The 23,178-nt window shown below is 37.5% G+C and overlaps 1 protein-coding gene across 3 annotated transcripts in view; it reads right to left on the reverse strand.

The window, feature by feature from the left end:
- Positions 1 to 22,954, reverse strand: part of GATA4 (GATA binding protein 4) — a 43,381-nt gene extending 20,427 nt beyond the window's left edge. Inside the window, exons 1-2 of one of the 3 annotated variants that reach the window (XM_015818048.1) lie at positions 22,426 to 22,951; positions 9,933 to 9,935 (exon numbers count right to left, since the gene is read on the reverse strand). In XM_015818048.1, coding sequence (XP_015673534.1) covers positions 9,933 to 9,935; positions 22,426 to 22,951 — 529 coding nt within the window. Of the gene's footprint in view, positions 1 to 9,932; positions 9,936 to 22,425 lie in introns of all 3 variants that reach the window. The other 2 variants (XM_029284510.1, XM_015818049.1) reach the window with 2 other exon arrangements.
- Between the last annotated feature and the right edge of the window lie 224 nt (positions 22,955 to 23,178).

Below are 23,178 nucleotides of genomic sequence, written 5' to 3' on the forward strand. Positions count from 1 at the left end.
ATATGAGCTAGCAGTGTGCTGCAGCTGCCAAAAAACAGTGCTAGGCTGCATTAATAGAGGTATAGAATCAAGATCACGTTAAGTGTTAATACCACTTTGCAATGCCTTGGTAAGGCCACACTTGGAATACTGCATCCAGTTTTGGTCACCACGATATAAAAAAGATGTTGAGACTCTAGAAAGAGAAGAGACTCTACAGAGAAGAGCAACAAATATGATTAGGGGACTGGAGGCTAAAACTTACAAGGAACGGTAGCTGGAATTGGGTATGTCTAGTTTAATGAAGAGAAGGACAAGGGGGGACATGATAGCAGTGTTCCAATATCTCAGGGGTTGCCACAAAGAAGAGGGAGTCAAGCTATTCTTCAAAGCACCTGAAGGCAAGACAAGAAGCAATGGATGGAAACTAACCAAAGAGAGAAGCAAGCTAGAACTAAGGAGAAACTTCCTGACAGTTAGAACAACGTGCCTCCAGAAGCTGTAAATAATCCAACACTGGAAGTCTTTAAGAAGAGATTGGACAGCCATTTGTCTGAAATTGTATAGGGTTTCCTGCCTGAGCAGGGAGTTGGACTAGATGACTTCCAAGGTCCCTTCCAACTTTATTATTATTAGAACTCGAGGCTATTCATTAAACTGAAGTGTAAGGAGATTGAGAACTAATATAACACATCATATAGTTGAATGTCAGCATTTGCTGCCATTTTAAGTGATATTTACCAATTTAAAAGACAAATTCACTGGAGAGAGGCTTATCAATCAATACCTTCTAGACTGGATGGAAGTATCTAAATCTAGAGTTTATACATTTATTTGCAAACATTTATATACTACTTATTCACTTTAAGTATCCACTGCTAAGGAGCAACAATGAAATAAAATGTTATTCCATGCTTGAACTTCCAGAACGCATCATTATTAGACAAAGAATTGGGACAAGTGGCCATTGGCCCGTTCCATCAGATTTCTTATGTTTTGCAAATATCTAAAGATTGTTAACACAAATGATGAAATAATACAACTATGACTATCTATCTATCTATCTATCTATCTATCTATCTATCTATCTATCTATCTATCTATTCTGCTTTATTGTTTTTATAAATAGCTCAAAATGGTGAACATACCTAATATTTCTTCCACCTCTTATTTTCCCTTTATTGGAAAAAAATAAAACCTCATGGTTCCCATTTTTCACTGCCTGTGCAACAAAATAGAAAGGAAACAAATTCCAGGTTCTATCATTAGAACTACTTATCTGTCATTAGATAGTACTGCTGAGTTATTTATTTAATTATTTGTATCCCACCTTTATTATCTGAACAAATAATTCAAGGCAGTGAACATATCCAGCAGAACTTCCTCCTCCTCCTCCTCCTCCTCCTCACAACAACTCTATGTCAACGCTGCAAATACTGTATATTCTTGCTTTGACAATATGCAGAACTGTCTGGTATTTATATAGTTAAACCAGCAACTGGGAAAGAGGGAGGAGCATAAGGATAGCCCAGGAGAAAGAAACCGGAAGTAAATCACATATTCCAAGTTGATTGGAAGATGTGAACCATGACCCCAAAATAAGGGAGTGGGAAATGCTTAGAATATATATGCAAGGAAGAGAAGCCAGACCTAAGCATTTCCACCATGCTGTACTGACGTCTCTGTAACCTTAATAAATGCTTTTAGGAAAAATATGCCTGAAAGTTCTTTTAAGTGTTTCGTTAATCAGACACATGACACTCTATTTGGTTAGCTGGAGTGTGAGACAGTGAAAGTCACCCACCTAGATTTCCTGCCTAAGGCGGAACTAGAGGTAGAACAGTCTGCTTAGCTTCTAGCCTGGTGCCTTAACCACTAGACCAGGGGTAGTCAACCTTGGCTCTTTTATGACTCGTGGACTTCAACTCCCAGAATTCCTGAGCCAGCTAAGCTGTCTCAGGAATTCTGGGAATTGAAGTCCACGAGTCATAAAAGAGCCAAGGTTGACTACCCCTGCACTAGACCAAATAGCTCTCTCTATGAGCTACAAAAACCTGGAAGGCTAATAGAGAGCAGGAAAAAGATGGAGAATATTATTTTTCTGCAATGCAATGGTTATACAGTAGCACCAAAGGCTATTGAGGCAAACCCCTGCCTTTGCTTGTTGGCAATGTGGCCATTTGTAAGTGTTGCTAACATTTCCAGTGCAACTCTTACAAAATCTTGCAAATGTGGAGGGAGGATCTGAATGTAAATTTTATTTTACCTATCTTTATTATGATTTGCTTTGGAAACATTAAAAATTCAAAGGAAAAAATTCAGCTAGGAAGCTGAAGCAAGGAAATAAAAAAAAATAAAGAAAATAAAATTTTAAAAAGTTATTTGGATTGCTTTAAAGTATAAAAACAATATCTATATAAATAAAAATGTAAAATGTTCGTTTGTTCAAAATCTTAAATCTCTGAAAGTTCTTCACCGATTGCTTTGAAATTTTGACACAACGTTGCATTCAAATACACGCGTGTTTTTATATACCTACTATTATATAAATGTCACACCTGTGACAGGTAAAACATGCTTTTTTGAAAAACAGCGCCATTTGTTGGATGTAAAAGCAACACACGCTAATCAGACTGAGCCACAGCAACGTGTGGCCGGGTACAGCTAGTATATATATATATATATATTAAAGAATAACTGAAGTTGTTATTGTGACAGAAATAATACAAATCTAGAAAATAATTTTGTAGATGTTTCACTTAATGAAAAAAAAATCCCATTACTGTTCTAAGTATATAGCACAATTACAGCATAAGGATACTGTTTTCAATATAAATAGTATGTAAAAATGAAAATAAATGAAATAAATGGAAAAATGAAATAAACTTATTTGAATACATAAAAGAAATATATATATATAATATATAATATATAATATAAATAATTTAAAGTTTCAGGTTCACTGGGTAAACTCATACTTTCTCTGCTCTGGAATCTTGATAATCTTTTTAAAAGCTCCTGGTTCATTTGAAACATTTATCAACTAACATTTTGAGAATCTCATTTGTTTTGGCTCTAATTGAGAGCACCTATATTTAACTGCTATGGCTTCATCTCACAGAGGTTAGTAGCACATACCAATTATCCATTAATTTCCAACATAGGTATTCAACAAGTCTCCAGCCTGGTTTTCAAATCATTAGGGTTTTTTTTAATTATTTAAAGAATGCTTTTAAGTTTCTAAGTCAATAGATTTTAAGCCATCCTTTAAGCTTTGTTCTTCTGACTGCACTGAGTGGAAAAAAGATAGATGAAAGCAACAATGCAATCATGTAATCATGGGACTTTGGCTGGGGGTGGTTTGAGTAAGAGACTAGGATCTGAAAAGTCTGTAGGACAGCATTTCAAGTGAGGAGCCCTTTATCCAAATCAACTGCTTATGCAAAGCTCCTTGGCCAGATTCCTACCAGTCAATCGGGCAGGGTGCAGGGGGATAGCAGGGGTTGAGAGCGCAGACTATGGTTCAGAGGCTTCAGCAGTTGAAATTTAACTAGCAGCAACAAATGTGATTCCCTCCCTAAGCCAAAGCTCATCAAAGTCACTGCTCAGGAGCAATAAGAGAGAAGCTGGCTCCATATGTGAGAGTTCTTTGATAGCAACAGTTCTGGAAGGCTCTTCAGCCTTTGTATATAAAGCAAATATAATTATTTTCAGCAGGGTCTGTCTTTGACTATCTTATCAGGAATAGTTCACATGTTTACTTCTAGTATGCCCTGCTCACTCATAAAGATATATTAGATGCTCATCCATTAAAACCCAGCATTTCAGTTTGAAAAGTTTTTTGAGGTCATCTAATCCAATCTTCATTCAGGCAAGTATCTTCAAATGATTGTCTAGCCACTGTTTAATTATCCCTAGTAAAGAACATCCCAGTATTTCTTGAGGCATTCTGCATATATCTCGCAATCATATGATACCTCTCATTCCCTACCTGCCCCCCCTCTCTCTGTGTGTATTTGATGGCCTCAATGGATGGCAGTAATTAGTTCCATCCAGTCCAGCCCCATTTTAACAGAAGAATTTATGAGTTTTCTCCATTTTATAATTAAATTGTTCAAACAATTAGGAAAATCTTAATGGGCATGGTTCACAGCAGTTGTTCTGAAGTTAAAGACACTATAGGTGTTTACTTATAGTGAATGAACTAAGTTTAGTGTAATAGAAAGGAAATATTTAAAATGCGGCCCTAAGATTAAAAAACAAAACAAAATGACTGTGGGGTTAGCATTTGCCATTTGCAATATTTAGATTTGCATTACATGTATTATTTTTAAATATGCAGCTATAATGATTGAGTGTACCTTTTGAGTTCATTAAGATAATCTGAGATTTAATACAGTTTAGAGAAAGGAGTGGAATTTACTCCCCAGTGTGTTTGTTTGGGGTTGGTGCTGAACATTTTGTGCAAATTAATGTTTATTTAGAAGTGTAATTAATAGAATGATGGTATCTCATGCTTCAGACAGCAATCCTCCTTTTGAAAGGTAGACTGGCTGAAATCTAGTTTGAAGAGAAAGGAGAGATTTTGAAGCCACCCACCCACAGTTAAAAATCAAGGATAGCAAAAGGTTAAGCCAATTCATCCCTACTATTCTACAATGTACTGAATTTCACTCAAATTTAAATACCTGCATATACATTAGTGTATTGAAGACTTTAACAAATCTGTATCCCCTTTTTTTGGGTAACAAGTATCTGGCTGTCTTAACTACATTAAAGCAGGCATCATGGTTGCAAAAATCTCCATCTTTTACAAAATGGTGGACAACAGCAAAATACAAATATATGTAAAAATTTTCCTACAATGCACAGTCAAAGAACTAGGGCTTACAGATCTAGGCAAAAGACATATCCTGTTGACTTCCTGTAATGGGAGGAAAAAACATTTTTAAGGAAATCCATCTTGTGCCTGCCCATGAACTCTGACAGCCTTCTGGAGCATTTCCTGTGTAAGATTTGGAATAAATAATAAAAGAATTTTTATACTTTAGAATGTAGACAAGACTTGCAGAGAAAGTGGCAACACAATATTACAGAGGAATTCAACTTGCCTATCTCCTAACATTTTAAATTGCTCTCTTACTACTTACATTTAGTTGCTTGAAAAAAATGCAACTAGGTGCTTCAAGGTAGATAAATTGGCATGTCCATCGCCCATGAGCATCCTTTGCTTCTTCCGATGTTTTGCTCAATCTTGTTGACATGGTTATTACTTTAATTCCTACAATAGCATTTGAAGTCAATACTTGTTTGCTGCCATTGCCAATGATACATTTCTTTTGAGATTTTCCTTCTTGTGGAGATTTCACTAGAGCCTCACATATGATCTTTTCTCAAATTTTTCTAATCCTTTTTTATAGACACAGAGGCTCTAGCAATCACCCCATGGTATTCCAACAGATGTCTTAAATTGATATGGATATGTTCCAATTGTAGGAACATTTTGACAGCAACAGAAACAGAATTGTTATATAAAGTCAAGCATGTTATGAATACAGGTACTCCTCAACTTACAAGCATTTGTTTAGTGACCATTCAATGTTTTGAAAACACATGATTAGAAAAAAATGGCTTATGACCATTCTTCACACTTACAACCACTGCAACATCCCCACAGTCACATGATCAAAATTTGGCTGCTTGGCAACTGGCTCCTATTTATAACGGTTGCAGTGTCCCGGGGTCATTTGCGACCTTCTGACAAGCAAAGTCAGTGAGGAAACCAGATTCATTTAACAACTGTGTTGCTAACTTAACAATTGCAGTGATTCACTTAACAACTGTGGCAAGAAAGGTTGTAAAATGATGCAGAATTTATTTAACAACTGTCTAGCTTAGCAATGGAAATTTTGGACTCCATTGTGGTTGTAAGTGAAAGATTACTTGTAGTTTATTTCCAACTCATTTGAAAGGGAGAAACCACTATTGGGTTATTTGAGAGCAAGGACCATACGAACACTTCAAAATTCTTAGACAGATGATGCTTTCTGTCCATGGAGTCCATGTATTTTTCTAAAGTTCTTACTCTTTCTAAGGCAGACCTTGTGGCTTTTCTATTTGTGTAGAGCTTTTGCTTCCTTTAAATAGCAATGAATGAGTACTGTCCTAAATCACATGAAATATCATAAGTCACAATACATTTAACACTCCTGTTGAGCTTGCATAAAGGACCTCCAAGCAAAACACAGTTGTGTAAAGATACATTAGGTGATCAAGACCGCCTCCTACCAAATACCTCCCTTCGACCGGTCCGCTCCCACAGAGAGGGCCTCCTTAGGGTGCCGTCGGCCAGTCAATGCCAGCTGGTGACCCCCAGGGGGAGAGCCTTCTCTGTGGCAGCTCCTGCCCTCTGGAATGACCTACCCCCCGACCTACGTACAACTGCGGACCTGTGCCTCTTTCGCCGAGCCTTGAAAACCCATCTATTCCATGCGGCCGGCCTGGCGTAGTTTTGATTGTGTTTTGGTAGGGGCTTTTATATGGGGTATTTTAGAGCAGGCTTTTTATTTAATATTTATTGTGATTTTATTATCGCCTGTTCACCGCCCTGAGTCCCGTAAGGGAGATAGGGCGGTATATAAATTTAAATAATAAATAAATAAAATAAATCAAAAGATCTCATGCATATAAACATGTATAAATCATTTCTGCTGCCTAAAACTGGATGTGACAGAAACTATTACACAAGTCACAGTTCTTGGAGAAAGCATTATTACAACCATCACTACCATGACCAGAGATTTTTTTAACAGCCATTGATAAAGTATCTGCAGAGGTCACTTCCAAAACTCAGCAGAGTCACACAAAAACCCTGACCTACCTGATAAAATAGCAGGGAGCAAAGTTATCAGAGAGGAATAGAACTTGCCCGGTTTCTAAATCAATTGATTGGGCTTTTTATCTAAAATAACAGACATTATAAGATAGGCAAAAAGTTCCAGATAAGGAAGAGAATTGAAGCAGTCTTGAATCCAGATCAGATTGGTGAGAGGAGAGAGGCCAGGTTCAAACTCCTGCTCTCCCTCCACAACAATCAATGAAAGCCTCTGACGTGGTCCCAGGATAGGGGGGGGAGGGGCTGAAGCCTGATGAACTTTGAAACCTCAGAGTTTATTTTGTGATTATCATTAACTTTGTCTATTGATCAAGGCTCAGATTGGAAGTGACAAAGTTTGAATAATTTAGAAGAAAGAAAAACAGCTGAGATGGAGAGAGAGGGAGGAGAAAAAATGTTGGAAAGCAGTGAAACATGGGATTGATCACTTCAAATCTCATTGTAATAAATGGCCAAGATTGATAGCTGGCTGGTTGCTGTGACAATCAGAAGACTGATGCAGAAATAACATGGAAAGGAAAAGATTTATAAATGAGCAAACATAGAAGATAAACCTGAATCTCAAGTGATCCCTCTACCTTGCTCCATGGAAGCTAAGGGACAGAGGAACTACAGTTTGGAACAAGAAACTGAATGGAGAGATGATAAGAAAAGGCTAAAATCAATAGCTTAGGAGGAGAAAGATAACTGATGGGAAGAGAAAATGGTAAGAAATAGAACTGACTAATTCTAGAAATTGCACAATAAAAAGCAGGTAATATTTTGAAGAAGATAGGCCTTTGGCTGAAGATTTCAAGATAATGAAATCACCTTTTATATTTGAAAAATGTTTCATATTGTGCTTTCCTTTTCAACAACTAAGGCTATTAAAAAACAAAGTAAGGACAAACGTTTAGTTTCCTTAATATCAAACACTATGTATAGTGGAACCCAACTTTTTCAGATCATCCCTGCTATATAGTGGTTACAAGGAATTTCAGGATTTCTCAGAAACTGATCAATGATTTTTCATAAGACAACTTAGTTGTTTATCTCTGTGAATGGTTTCAGACAGACAGACACACATACACACACATTCTTGCATATATATGGAGGGGGATAGAGGTCACAGACAGACACACATACATACACAAATTCTTGCATATATGGAGGGGGGGTAGAAGTTAGCATGAGCCATCCACAAGTTCACTTTTCAATTACTATATGTGTTTAGAACATATCACAATTTTTAAAATTTCTCATCATGTCCCTACCCACTATCAAGGGGTCCCTGAGTCTTTACCTAGCAAAACCATCAGATATTCTGGGAGGGAAATATTCACTGTTAGCCAATGTTAATTTTTCCCAAGGCTGTTCTGCACATTTTAAGAGCTATTTTAGTATAATTCTTAGCCATGTATAAACTGGCATGCCAATGTTTTGGAAATGGAGATAAAATGAATTACTATGCCAGAAGCAGAGCAGGCAAGTGGGTGGGTTCAATATTTGTGTCCTGGCAAATGTGGAGGCCACTGGATTTGTGTAAATCAGAGCCAGCTTTGTATGGTTGTTGTGATTGCTGACTTAATTACATGCAATTACATGCAACCTATGGTTCTCTCAAAGCTGATCTATCCTCAAAACTCTGATAGATAATTTTAAATGATAAATGGTGACTGACCTAAGATCATTGGAAAAAGGTTATGGCTGGATGGGGATTTGTAATAAAATATTCTGCAATGCTAATTTGATACAAGAAATATTACAATATGCAGAAACCTTATAGCAAAGCAAAATCTAAGAATGTAAGATAAGCCTAGATGGAGGAGACTAATGGCCATCTAGCAATTTATTTCAAGTGGTTAGTCCTCAACACTCTAATTCAAAAGTATATGCCCACTATATTTGGAGATACAGTGTGAGTGTTTTAAACTTTGCTAATCCAGGACTTCACAGACATGGAACAATACAATCAGAGAACTGATTTGGTTATTTCATCTCACGTTAAAAGCTTCCAAAGAAAAATGTTCACCTTCCAAGTCTGTCTGTCTGTCTGTCTGTCTGTCTATTTAAACATATCTAATACTCTTTCCTCTTACTCTCAAACTTCTCTTACTACCAAGCTAAGTAATCCCAATATTATGTTCCAGTTTCTAACCCTAAACATAGAATTAAGTTTCCAATATCCCACAATATTTTAATGTAGCTATTTACTGTATCCATCAGTTGTTCTTCCTGGTTCCTAACAGGCATTTCAAAGGATATATCAGTCATATCTGAAGTTACAGTGAACTTCACTGACCATTTGGCTGGGAAGCCCTTTGAGTCCTGGAGGGCTGCTGCTTCTTAAAAATTTTAGTATCATTTGCTGTTACTTTTAGCTCATTGGTAATCAATTAAACTGAATTAATTGGGGATCTCACTGCTGCTTATGGATTTATTTATAAATTAGTTAATTTATATACCACTCAACTGAAGAACGTCCTGAGGGTAATTTACAAATAATTTGCAAACTAAGAACCACTTATAGGAACCAATAATAAAGCCAATATAAAAGTTTACAGGTTAGCAGATAACAATATTAATTCTACTGCAGTAATACTAATGTTAAGCAATAAGCAGCACTAACAGTAATAATTTCAAATAACAGCCAATACAAAAGTTTACAGGTCAGTAGACAATAGTACTAATACTATACTAATAATACTAATAATACTCTAATACTAAGTATTAAGCAATAATCAGTAACAATAGTAATAATCTCAAATAATATGTACATGTTTTGTTTAATACAAATATTTAAGTATTAAAGTATTAAGTATTAGTATTTCAACATTAATGTTAAAATTGAATATTACAGCTAATTGCTTAATGAAAGAAGGAGGTCTAAGCCAATCACCTTAACAAAGGCAGTGAACATGCCAGACAGATTTCCCTATAGCTTCCATTCCAGAAGCTGGGGTAGGGTGGCCTGGGGTGGGGAAGGAGGGCAGTGATGGCAAGGGAAACAACAACTTTGGGGTCCACAAGAACTGGCAATGCCACTAGGCTCACCCTTACCACTGAGCTTTGAAAAAACCTGCTTCGGTAGGTAGTATTAGGGGTCCCCCCTTCAACTGTGTCCGATTCTCGGAAACTGCCTGGAGAAGTTGCTGCAGTTTTCCTGGGAAGGTTTTTCAGAAGAGGTTTGCCATTGCCTCCTTCCTAGGCCTGAGAGAAAATGACTGGTCCAAAGTCATCCAGTGGCTTTGTGCCTAAGGTAGAGCTAAAATTCAAGGTCTCCTGGTTTCTATGTGTTAGATAAGTGTTAGATAGTTATTCAATAGGGCTATGCTATCTGGCCTGCAAAAATCCTGACAAGCACTGGATGGAAGCACAGTTCAGGGGCTCCATCTCTTTGCTACATGGTCAGTAGTTATCCAGATTTTTGCAACCCAGATTTTATAGACCAAGCACAAAACCCCAATAGGAGACAACAGCAACATGAAGAAAGAATGGATTAAGGAAGGTAAAAGTCACTGCTCCCAATTGAACCATGCCTAACTCGGTGGTAGTGGAATGCAAACAAGTAAGAGACTCTTGGCCTGCACATAGTTGATAGCATTCAATTTAAGTGCTGGAACTTCTTATTTACTCCTCCCCTCATATTCTTTATATTCTTTAAATTCTTTGATAATGTTCCCTAAAGTGGCTCATTCTGTTAATGTACCTTTGACGTAATTTCAAAGGCTCCCACACCCAGTTCAATTAGAATGCTGTTTTAAAACATTTAAAAGCAATTTCTAAAAAGAAAGTATGGAACAAGGCAGATCTTTCAATAAGGGGTTGGGGAGTAGAAGTTGGAGAAATTAAAAAGGCTGGGGAAAGACTAACAAAAGCTCCTTAGCTGGGAGGTGTAAATTCTGAAGCTCCCTTTAACTACTGAGATTAAGACTTTCCATTTGCAAGTCAGAGTCTGCTGTCTTGAAGAACAGAAAAAAAAAGCCCTGCTGGATCTAGACAGGATCTATCAAAACATTCCAAGATGATCACAAAAAAGGCATGAAGGAAGAGCCACCCCCTGTTGGTCCCAGGCTTCTCCTACTCAAAAACGTATTATCCCTGAACAAGAACATTACATTCAGCAATCATGACTAAATATAGGATGGTTAACATGATCATTTTTCAAGTGTCAAAAAAATGCAGGGGAATGTAGGAACACAAGTTATTCCTATTCTCCATCATTCAATTCCATTGTCACACAGCCAGCAAACATCTCTACTATCTGCTTATTTGGGACATAGAATTTGCTGCATGCCTACATCCACATATAGACTAAACCAGTGATGGCGAACCTTTTAGAGACCAAGTGCCCAAACTGCAACCCAAAATCCACTTATGCATCATCGGGTGCTGGGTGGGTGTGGCCCATTGGGTGGGCGTGGCTGCGGTGGTAACAGCAGACTGGGGACTAAAAAGTTTAATCAATCAATTCCAACTTTGCAAGATCTTTTTTTTTCCCGCAAGAAGTTGAAATTGACTGATTGATCAAACTTTTTTTTTTTTGTACATGGCAGCGGAGGCCTAAAGCGAAAAGGTTTTATAAAACTCAGCTGAAAGCCTAGGACTGGGGCGATTGCTCGTGTGCCCACAGAGAGGGCTCTGAGTGCCGCCTCTGGCACCCGTGCCATAGGTTCGCCACCACTGGACTAAACTATCTCCATGCATGAAATGACAAGATTTCCGCAGTTATCATTCTTACATTGAGGAACTCTATAGTTGTATATCAAGGTGGGTGAAGAATCTTTTCCCCTGTTATCCTAAGATAGATGCACATTTTTGCCATGAGCAGCAGTGAGCACTGCTCATTTGACCTGAGAACCCCCTCCCATTTTTTATCAAGAGGAGTGTACTGGGTCACAGCATGGGTCCACCTATCAGGTCTAGTTTCCTGTTGCCAATTTCCAACATTTAGTTTGAGCTATAGCTCAGTAGAATTTATCCCCTCCCAAATCTAATTTCAGTGTCAAGGTTTAACTCTTGAAACTGAGGTCACTATAAATAAAACTAAAGATGTAACAGATGCTTTTTTTCACCACTAAGCCATTTATTCAAATAACTTATACAACAAAAGGAAGAATAGATGTCCCAGCATTCTCTCTTTTTACAGACGAAGACTTACTATGTACTCATTAGCAGTTTACTTTTAAGGCTCCTAGGTGAAAGGATGCTAATGAAGCAGGACTCAGAACAATTGGCACCTGAGTATTAAATCTGGCTGGCACCTTGATCTCAAAGGTCCACCCTTGGTTCCATAAAGCTTAAGGTTCAACTGTTCATTAACACTGGAGGAATCAAACCCTGCTATTAGCACAGTGTCAAAATCCCTCCCATTGTCTTCTGGTTTATGGCAAAGGGCTGAAGCCATATAAATGTCACAATCCATAGAAATACAAGCTACAGGAGCCACTGCTCCCCTGCTGCTTGTAGAATGGCTAGGAGTTCACCAACAGTGTAAAAGGAGCAGAAACATGCAGGGAAATGCAGAGGGGAGAGTCTGCTTAACAAACAGCAAAAATATGGTTATATACACACACACCCTGAGGAGGTCACCTCTTGTCTAGCTTTCCAATCTCTCCCACTTAAATTGCTTTGGTAACATGGAACTTACCATGAAAGCTACATTTGATACTTTTTATACCATAGTACTACAGTATATCTATGATTATATGAGGATAAAACACACAGAGAGACACACAGACACACAAAGCATCTGAAGAAAGCAATGGCAAACTACTCAGTACTGTTCCCAAGTGGTTGATTCATAAGGAAATACTCTCAACTCAAAGGAGATTTTCCCCTGTAAAATATTAATATAATATTAACTCCCACAAAACATGTGGACTTCTTTGTTAATGTTATCTCTGTAGGGTTACTGCTGGGGAATGGGTATGTTGTATATGCTTGTATTTATAACTCCTGTTTTTAGCTTAAGTTTTAAACTATGATTTTGAAATGCCTGGTAATCTGGGGAGTATGTGTGTGCCTTGAAGAGCAACAGAAAATGAATGAATGAAAAGAGGGAAACTAAAAAGCTCTTGAACATTTATGAAAGCTAGTTGGTATTAAGAGTGTATTGGAGAAGGAACAGGGAGATTTAGAGATTCTGCCTGGATAATTTATCAGACAAGTCAAACTATCTCACAAACTTCTCATTGACAGAATAAAACTGAATTAAGAAATTCTATATAGGCACCTTGAAATTTCCAGGAAAGATGGGTCAGAAAACTAAAGTGACTAAACTCAGCTCTGGTGCTTAAGAATGCCTGAACCAGATAGACATTTACAGTAATTCCTTCTTTGTTCTGAGACACTGCTCTTGTCTAACAAACTCAGATTAATGATCTTCCTTGAAAGGCACAGCGCTCAGGATCTTGACTTCTGAAGTCAAGTTGTTCCAAACTTTAGTCACCTACTAGAAGGTCAGGGTATAACCCTCCATACCATTCTATATACATATCAATGTATATACCATTCTATATACATATCAATGTAACCCATTTACGATGTTATCAACATATCATTGGTTTCTTAAAGTCCTTCATCTCATAGCCTTACAATGATTTTGGGCATCTAATGATCTAGGCTTCTAATACAGTGATTCTAGGTGTGCTATTGGATCAATTTATTCCATGGAGTTCTGAAGGATACATGAGTCAGAAGATATGACATGCTACTTACATTCTAAAAATGAAATAAGTTATGAATTAGAAAATGAAAACAGTCTTTTGAAAAATAATAAATCAGCAAAACAGAAAGTGCAGATTTGAAGTAAATAAATTAGTTAGCCAACATGTTTGGTGTTAAATTTTTCAACCTTATATATACGCTCTTGCTCTTCCAATACAATGAAAAAAAGCCCCCAATCTAAACCAACTCCCTCCTCCCAATCTCCCAACCCTCCTCCCAATTCAGTCAGAGCTGAAGAAGCTTCTTGGATGAGAAACAAAATGTTTTCAAAGAAAAACAAAATCCAGTTATCGTTTGAAAGCGCACCTTTGGGACAACCATGACATGGATGACTGAGAATCTCCATGGACACTCCCAATATGAAGTTTTTTTAAAAAAAGTGTTAGACTACAACTCCCAAATAATCATGCTGTTGGAGGATGATAGGAGTATAGTCCAACACTATAGAGCACCAGACTGGGGCACACTGATTAAAAGGAAAAATGCAAAAAAGAAAAAGAGTCATGGAGGGAAAAGAAAAAGCTAATCATATCATTACATTACAGATAAGAGTTGGGTTTATGTTAGAGGGGGCAATTTTCCTTTGGAATAACTAATCTTATATTTATAGAAAGAGCTTTCATACATAGAGGAATTCTTCCAACTTATACATTTGCAATCAGGCATCAAGGCCCTTTTATATGTAGCTACAAAATTTGTCTGTTGAACTGGCAAACTAATTTATATTTTCATCATGGTGCCTTAAGACACCAATTTTGGGGAAAATAAACCAACATGTTAAATGAAAGCATTTTTCTCCACATATTTCCTGCACTGGGCTTTCTGAAATCTTTGGAGAAGTGCTTGGCACCTTTCATTCAGCATAGCTGCTACAGTCTCTCATTCTTCCTGTCTTCTCTGTTGACATGCTCCATGCAATATCTTGAGACTCAGTTGTAGAAGGCCTTAGGGACTGAAAAATATAGCGATGCTTATAGCAATTCAAGGAGAATGAAACCACAAACTGTGATTGTTTTTGTGATTCTAATCTACCTGGAGTCACCACAAGTCCAAGATGTTTTTAAAAATATACTATTCAATAAAGTATCTTTTAAATCAGTGAATATATCTTATCTTCACTCTAGCTATTATTTTTGGGAAAGCATGTCCTTCACCTGGGAAAAAATGTTACCCTGTTCTGAGGTAATTCTTAATTTGGAAATCATAACATTTGAAAAAGCACATTTTCCAGTGATATGTAGACAGACAGGTAGCGATTTGCACATTATACAGTCCAAGCTTTTCATATACTTAAAATACCAACACTCTGATACTGTTCTCACATTAAAAATATTTGCTTTATTCACTCCTGCAGTCATTGCTACTACAGTTAAAAATACTAAAATATAATTTCTTTTCATTTACACTGCATGAATCTAATGCAATATTAAATTATACCCTTTCCTTCGGCAGATGCACAGGATTAAGGAACTATTTAGCTAATTATGCCATTATTTGTAGTTGTTTAAATACACACCACACACTGATACATGTTAACAATATAAGAAAACAATTGATACATCAGTTTTTAAAAAAGAGCATCGAAGCAAAATTGGCAATATACACACTCAAACCAGAAGACATTCAAAATCTATTGTTTGACAATATTTTGAATAGTGAAGGGTCTATTTACTGCCAAATTTGAAACTATACATTTTACAAGGTAAGAAAAAATATGTCCTCCATGCACAAATATAATTCTGAAGACTGATGCTGCTCAGTGAATATAATTTGTGCTTAAAAAGATCACTACTGAGTCAGATATATAAATTACTGGTTTTTTTTTAAAAGAACAAGGATTTTGAAAAATCACTGCCAAATTCCAACTATATGGAATGTTCCAATGGGACCAGTCTTGTATAAATGTATGGATTTAACATTAAAATAACATATTGTATCCTCCTTGATTTGCTTTGTATTGTTTGCTTCTAGTGCAGTTTTGTTTTCATATATTAGGTTTAAAAAAGTTGGGCAACTGCAAAGAAAAGAGGGGGGAACATTTGCAACAGAAAGCAATTGAGCTTTGTTTACATTATTTGCAAGGCTGAACATTCCTAAAAGAAACAATTTCCAACCATAAGTAATATGGAAAACCACTTGTTTGCAAACCAGCAAAAATAGAACTGGGCACATAGTGCTGAGGATCTATGGATACAGAACAGAGTATAAAGAGTAGGAATCTCTGAGGGATATTGTATATGGGACAATTAATTTATTGGCTGTATTGTGTTTATTTGCCTGTTTTATGGATTGCCCAATTCCTAAACAACTCTGGGCAGTTTACAATATATATTAAATATCTGTATGATAAATAATTTTTTTAAAAAATGTAAACTCCAAGTCAAAAGGCACTTGGATTAAGATTAAAAATTAATAATTTTTGAACCACGTTTTTGTAAGACACACTTCTATATGTCAAATGTTTTTGTGGAAATAAATTCATACATTGATCTAAAGCAGGGGTATCAAATTGGTGGCCCACGGGCTGGATGCGTCACATGCAGACCACGCCCATCCCGGCTTCGCAAAGGCAAAGAACATCGCGATATGTCACAATATGTCATGTGACACGATCAAGTTTGACACCCGTGATCTAAAGTATATGCAGGTAGTCCTCGAATTACAACACACTTAGTGACTGTTAAAAGTTACAACGGCACTGAAAAAAAGTAAGTTATGACCAGTTTTTCACACTTATGACCATTTCAGCATCCCCATGGTCATGTGATTTACATTCTGCTGCTTGACAACTGATTCACATTTATGATGGTTGCAGTGTTCAGGGATCATGAGATCATCTTTTGGGACCTTCTGCCAAGCAAAGTCAACGGAGAGACCAGATTCACTTAACAAATGTGACAAGAACGGCCATAGAATGGTGCAAAATTCTCTTAACAAATTTCTCACTTAGTAATATAAATTTTGGGCTCAATTGTGGTCGTATGTTGAGAACTACCTGTACATGATCTGAACTGGGCCTTTTTTACCCTACTTTGGAATGCCAGGAAAAGAGGAATAAAATAAGGCAGCACCTCTAGCAGATACGAAAAGCATCCTTTAGTCACTGCATGACTCACAAACCATCTGGGATCAATAATTAGATCTCCAAGACAAAGGATAACATCATGAAACAAATTCAATTCCTTACTGAATACTATTCATGTTAAGATTTCTTTTTAACCTCCTTTTTGTTTTTGTTTTTTTCTTTTGATAATGTACACAGGGGTCTGATGTCAGAGCCATTCATGTAAACCAGTGGTTCTCAACCTGTGGGTCGGAACCCCATTTGGGGTCGATCGACCATTTCACGGGGGTCGCCAAGCAAGGCTGTCCACCATTTTTTTTGTCCGCCATTTTTTTCCCCTTTTCCGGCGGGTGCCTTACCTCCCTTGGGCTGGGCCAGCTGGTGGTCGTCCTGCTCCGTCTCTGCCGCTTGCCAGCTACGCCTCGGCCGGCGCAGGGGGCGGAACCACGCATGTGCGGTGCTCCCGGGCAGGGAAAGTCCTCGACTTATGACCGGTTGGGTAGTCCTCGACTTACGACCGGTTTAGTCCTCGACTTACGACCGGTTTAGTCCTCGACTTACAGCCGGTTTAGTCCTCGACTTACAACCGGTTGGGGTCGCGGCATTAAAAAGGTTGAGAACCACTGATGTAAACTGAGTACTACCTGAGAACAGTGATATCCAAGATCATGTAGCCATTACTCCAGCATCAAGGGATTGTGTGAGATGGACCAAGTCCTCCATGGTCATTCAGCAGGATTTAGATCAGGGTGGGCAATTAATTTTCACAAAGAGCCACATGAGAAATCGGGGCTGTTGTGGAGGACCCCACCAACGTGACTGCCCCTCCCCTCCCCCCTCAGGCTGGACAGAGACAGACAATGGGTTGGAAGTGACCCGCAGACCCTAAAATGCCCAGGTCTGATTTAGATTGCGGTGCTAATAGAAACTGAAACTTAACATTCTGGTTTATTCTGTATTTTAAAAAATCTGACAAAGATAATGTCAAATTTAATCTGACCTAATAATGCAGCCTTCAGTGAAGAGAGAGATCAAATTCTATCCAGAATGAAGTTCTCATTATCACTAATAAATCTCTTAAAATGCAAATAATTCATAAAATTGCAAAATTCCATTTAAATCTTCCCATACAAAAAACAAATCAAACCCCTAATCTTTCTTCTCTTCCCCTTAAATCCTTACTGAAGAAAAGCCTATGATCTTATTTACACCTCTGCCTGCCCGCCTGCCCAGGGGCTCCTGGTGTTTCATTTAAATATGTGTAAGTGAGGAAGAAAGGGAGGCTTTTCCACAGAAATTTCCCTATTCTTCTCAGCTTGCAAAAACAAACACACGTGTGTAACTTTTGCAAAGCTCAGCCTCATTTGAAGACCAATATAGTGCCCCAGTCACAAAAAAAGACAATTTGCCTGTATAGAGGTCCCTAGCTGGGTGTGAATGGAAAATTTGACCTACTATATCACACAGCAAAGTACAAAGTCACAGATATTGCCTACTGTTTAGAGACAGACCAAGGAACACCAGTAGTAAGGTGAGAAGGAATAAAATCTCTTTCAAATTAAGTTCAATTCCTGGTGATTTTGTGGGCACAGCTATGTAGTTTACTTGGTAGCAATATAGAAATGATTTGTCTTCTGAGACTGTTTTTTTTCTTCACTTTCCAACTTAGCCTATAATTGTAGTATTCCTTGAAAATCTTCCATTGAAAAACTTAATTGAGTCTTCCTATTGCAGTTGTTTCTGAACTCAAATCTCATCAGAACTTAATTTCATTGTGTTAAATGCAGTCCTTGATTTCTACTCATCTAAGTTCAACACTTTCAGCAACTTTGGGCAAGAATCGCTGAACACAAAGAACAGCATATTAGATCAAATCAAAGGCCTATCTGAACCATCATCCTGTTCCCGGGATAACCAACCAGATGCTTCTTAACTAGGAAATGAACTAATTATATATCCCTCCAATGTTTATGTTCCCCACTACCTAATATTGTGCTGCTCTGATCTCTAAAAGACCATTTATAACACCGACCTGACCGAAAGCTGAAATTGTAGTTTAGTCTCACTCAGAGATAACTGTAAAATTCTCCAATCCACTATCTAAAAATTTAATTGAGAGAAAAGATTCAAAGAAAACCTAGCCCTGACCTGCCCCCTCCTTCCCAATTTACAGCATGTGTACTTTCAAAGGGTCCGCCTTAGAGGCCAACTGTGATGTCCATTTGGCACCTATCAACATTATCTTTTCTTGCCCCGGTAGGCATGCCAGCATGTAGATTTAAGCAACTTTCAGTATGGTTTAATTGCTGACAATCTATGCTTCTTTATACTGAGTTTTACTAAGCTGCCAGATTGTTTCTGTATTTATTTCAAAAGTATGATTTTATATTGACCTATTCTATAAATCATTCTAATTCCCGCTCCTGGTGAAAAATAAAATTAAAATATTTAGGAAAATTAATTTAATTAAATGAATCAAATCTTTTTAAAAATAAGGTAAATGTAACAGAAGTTTAATGCAATTTGTTTATTCATGTAAAAACAGACTTATGTAAAGTTCAAAAGAATCTCAAGGAAAACGAGAGCTGAATTTTTCACTCCTCTCCACCCTTTAGAATTATTGCCTCCAATCAATAATCATTTTGTCCCAATTTTAGATTCTTAATTTTGTTCCATTTCCAGAGGAGGGCCTGGATGGAAAAAAAAAATCTCTGAGGCAAATTGATTTAGAGATACATAAAACTATCCATCAAAGGATGGCTGAACTGAACTCACATCAAATTCCAGTGTGATCTACTGGTCAGAATAACAGGCCAATTTCAGGAAACTAAAATTCAACTTTCCACCTTATGATGAGAAACTTTGGTTAACCTTGAACCATCCTTAGCCATTTCTGTTTCAATTTAACCAACCTCTTAGGGTTATTATAATGTTTTGAAAAAGCAGAAAGGCAGTTAATTATCTTGTCTCCTGACCTTCTTAAAAGAAAAGCAGAAGAAAAGAAACTTAATAGGAAAACTGACTGAATCATCACAAGAAAGTATTTCTAGAAGCCTTTCTCATTCTGCTGCCCACAGGTTGGAAGAGGATTATGGGACTCAAAGTCCAATGCATCTGAAAGGCTGGGAAATTCTACCTTATAGGACGCTAACCTAATCAAACAAATCCTAACTTCCTTTTTCTTTCTCCTCACTTCCCTCTCATCTTCTCTATGAATAGGAGCAGAAACATTACTAAATACTTGAATCAGAAGAGAGGGAGGGAGGGAGAGAGATGAAAAAGTATGGTGATTGATTCATTTTTTGGCCTTAGTGATAATAAATTGCAAATCCATGAAATGAAAGTCCAGGAGGATTTAAGTGTTTTATACAATAACCGTATTGCACTAATAAAGCAAAAATGTGAACAAGCTACTATAATATTAATGAAATACAACAAAGATGCTAAATTTTACTATGTAGTGTTGTGAGATTTTCAAACTTTTTAGGCTATGGATCCTGTTAATTAAAAAATAAATTTCCTGAAATTCTAATCAAGGGGCAAACCTCTAGTGATAGAAAATGGGCAATAAAATGAAAATTATTTATTAATCAAATTAATCAAAAAAATCAAATTTATGAATCAAATTTGTGCTCATTCTAATCAAGATATACATATTTATATACTGAAGTTATCTGAATCATACAGATTCACCCCAAAACTTCCATTTCACCTTTCTCAGGGAAGGGGGAAAGGAAGCAGAGCTGGGACAGGATGACTTGGCAGAAAGCAGCCTATGCATTCACCAAAAGATGGCCATAGCTGCATGGCTGAGGCATTTTCTCAGGGAAAAATTGTGGCAACCATTTTCACCCTGCCACTGGCTGTCTCTCAGGCTCACACAGAGTGATGTGACACTGTGTGAGTGTTTTGAATGTCAGACAAGAAGCCCCACCTTTTCCACTATGCCTTGGCCACCCATGGTTGTATCTGTGTGAACTATCCTTTTCTCCCTTATTATTTCTGCAGAACACAGTTTGAAAACTCTGTGTTGTAATTTGCATATCCTTCCTGGTCCTTGTCCATGGGCTAATTTAAATTTCAGATTTACATTTACTCCCTCTGCTCTACAATTGTGTTTAATCAGTAAGCAAACCTTGATAACTCTGAACTGAAACCAAAGTAAAATCTCATATCATAACTAAAGAGTGTTGAAATTAGATTACAACAAGATTTCACAGGTATTACCTATATATATAGGCAAAATCTTGTGATATATATACATATACATATACACACATACACACACACACCCTTGCAAAATACTAAGCACATCATACCAAGTAATGGATTGCTCAAAACCCTCAATTTATTTTTCCTTAGAACATCTATACCTGTGGCCAGCTTCTTCTAAGAAGATTCTCATACACATCCTATTCAGTTTTTAAAACATCAATGGAATAAATTTTTGCAGAAAAACATACTATTGGGTATCAACATTACAGATGGTCAAAGAAAAAAAAAGGTAAAGGAACACACAGAGCCTGGCTGACTGAGAGATTGGAATGGCCGTGCTTCTAACAGTCCATAGGTTACCAATTTATTACTGAATGTGTACGTATAATAATTTCTAATTTATTTATTTTTTCTAAAAAAAAGGATTCCTAGGCAAATAAACATGAAGCACTTTACACCTGAACAGGCAGTGGGTGGTCTAGGAATAATTTTGCTCACAAGAGGCAGTGCCCTTCTGCCTATCTTCCAAAATAGTGTTTCTCAACCTTGGCTAGCTGGGGAATTCTGGGATTTGAAGCCTACACATCTGAAAGTTGCCAAGGTTGAGAAATACTGTCCCAAAGAATATGCCTTCCTCAAAATAACCGGCAACGTTTGTACTGCTAACAAAGTATACTGTATAGGTTAGTACTTTGAGCCTTAATTGTTTAATCCACATGAACTAAAGCTTTAAAGTTAAGATTTTTATGCAATACAATTTTTAATAGTAGATTAAAAATTGCTTAATGTTGCAAAGACCTCAAAGGTTAGCCAACACCCTCCTTTGGCATCAAATGATACAAAGTAATAAACAAAGCCACCACACTTTTGCTGCTTGTACCCTAAGCTAAGTAAATAGCAGATCTTTTTCAGTTCAGAATTATAGGATGGAGGAAGATCATGGGGACAAGAAGACATAACCAGAAACAATTCCCAATGTATTCATAAGGACTTCCTCCCAGTCCCAATGTGACAGAACTGCAATTGCAAAGGAATAAAGCTAATAGGAAACAGGTCACATAGCAGTGCAGTAAATTATAAATAGGGTAAAAACAAGAATTATGTGGAATTGGAAGTTACAGAATTTCCCTGACATTAATCTCAGGTGCACTTTTTAAAATACAGCTCCATCACAATACTGTTGATTCTTGGACTTGTCTCCCTTTAAAAGACACATTTAATATCTATGTTATTGGGACCAATATTGCTGTCTCCTAAAGCTGATGAAGAAATTGTAGATACTATCTCCCTGAGTTCTTTTGTTTATGATAGCTGCTAAATTAATTCCCACTGAAGGAAGTAAAAGACTTGTCACATGAAATTTCTGAAAAAAGGGATCCTCAAAAGACTACCTCACTGACATAATGTGAAAAATGCATTTTATTATACAACTGTTAAATTCACTGATGAGCAGCCCAGCATTTTTTTCATCTTTTGAAATTTAATCAAAGTCATGCAATCCATCCCAGATTGAAAATAATATTACCTTTCTTGGCATTATAAAGTTTAGAAGATTCATTCTTACCTATGTTGGTATGCCTTGAAACTCCTGGAGTACCCCGATTCTGAAGGTTGTGGAGCATGGGGCTATCAAAGGGAGATGAAGTCCAGCTGGTGCCCAATTCTGGGGTCATATAACTTGCTGGATATGGACTGGAATAGGACCCACTGAAACTCCGAGCATATTGGTCCCTGCTGTTGGCCGAGATACTAAGAGAACTGTTATAAGCAGATGCTTCTCTGGAAGTAGTTGCTGGGATGGGGGTGCTGGTAGCAAAGGAGAACCTTGGGGATACTGATGGATGAGAAGATCCAGGGTTGTAAGCAACACTCTCAGCTCCAGGCTGAGTCCAAATGGAGTGGCTGGAGACTGGGCTGCCTTGCTGGGATGAACCACTCCCTTGGAGGTAAGGCAGGCTGGGAATCATAGAAGTGACCCTTGTGGTGGGTATGTAGACAGGAGAAGCAGCAGCTGCGGTGTGCATAAAACTACTGGTCCCTTCATATGCTGGTGGGCCATGGTTGGCTGCCATGGCTAAGCTCTGGTACATCTCTGAAGGTGCAGACTGGGCCTTGATTTGCAACCCAATCACACAGACAAGTTATCTCCAGAGATCCAGGTTTGAAGACAAGTATGAAGGCACCTTCCTCCACAAAGGGCAGGATGGACCATGCAGTTCAACTCAGATCCAGCGAGGGGGTTTCCAATCCAGAAAATCCCTAACAGAACTGCCTATGTTCCACTTTAGATGTTTCCTGACTTATTTGAGTCATCAGG

This window comes from Protobothrops mucrosquamatus, unplaced genomic scaffold (assembly GCF_001527695.2).
Source record: "Protobothrops mucrosquamatus isolate PMUCROS unplaced genomic scaffold, P.Mucros_1.0 scaffold669, whole genome shotgun sequence".
NCBI classification, from domain to species: domain Eukaryota; kingdom Metazoa; phylum Chordata; class Lepidosauria; order Squamata; family Viperidae; genus Protobothrops; species Protobothrops mucrosquamatus.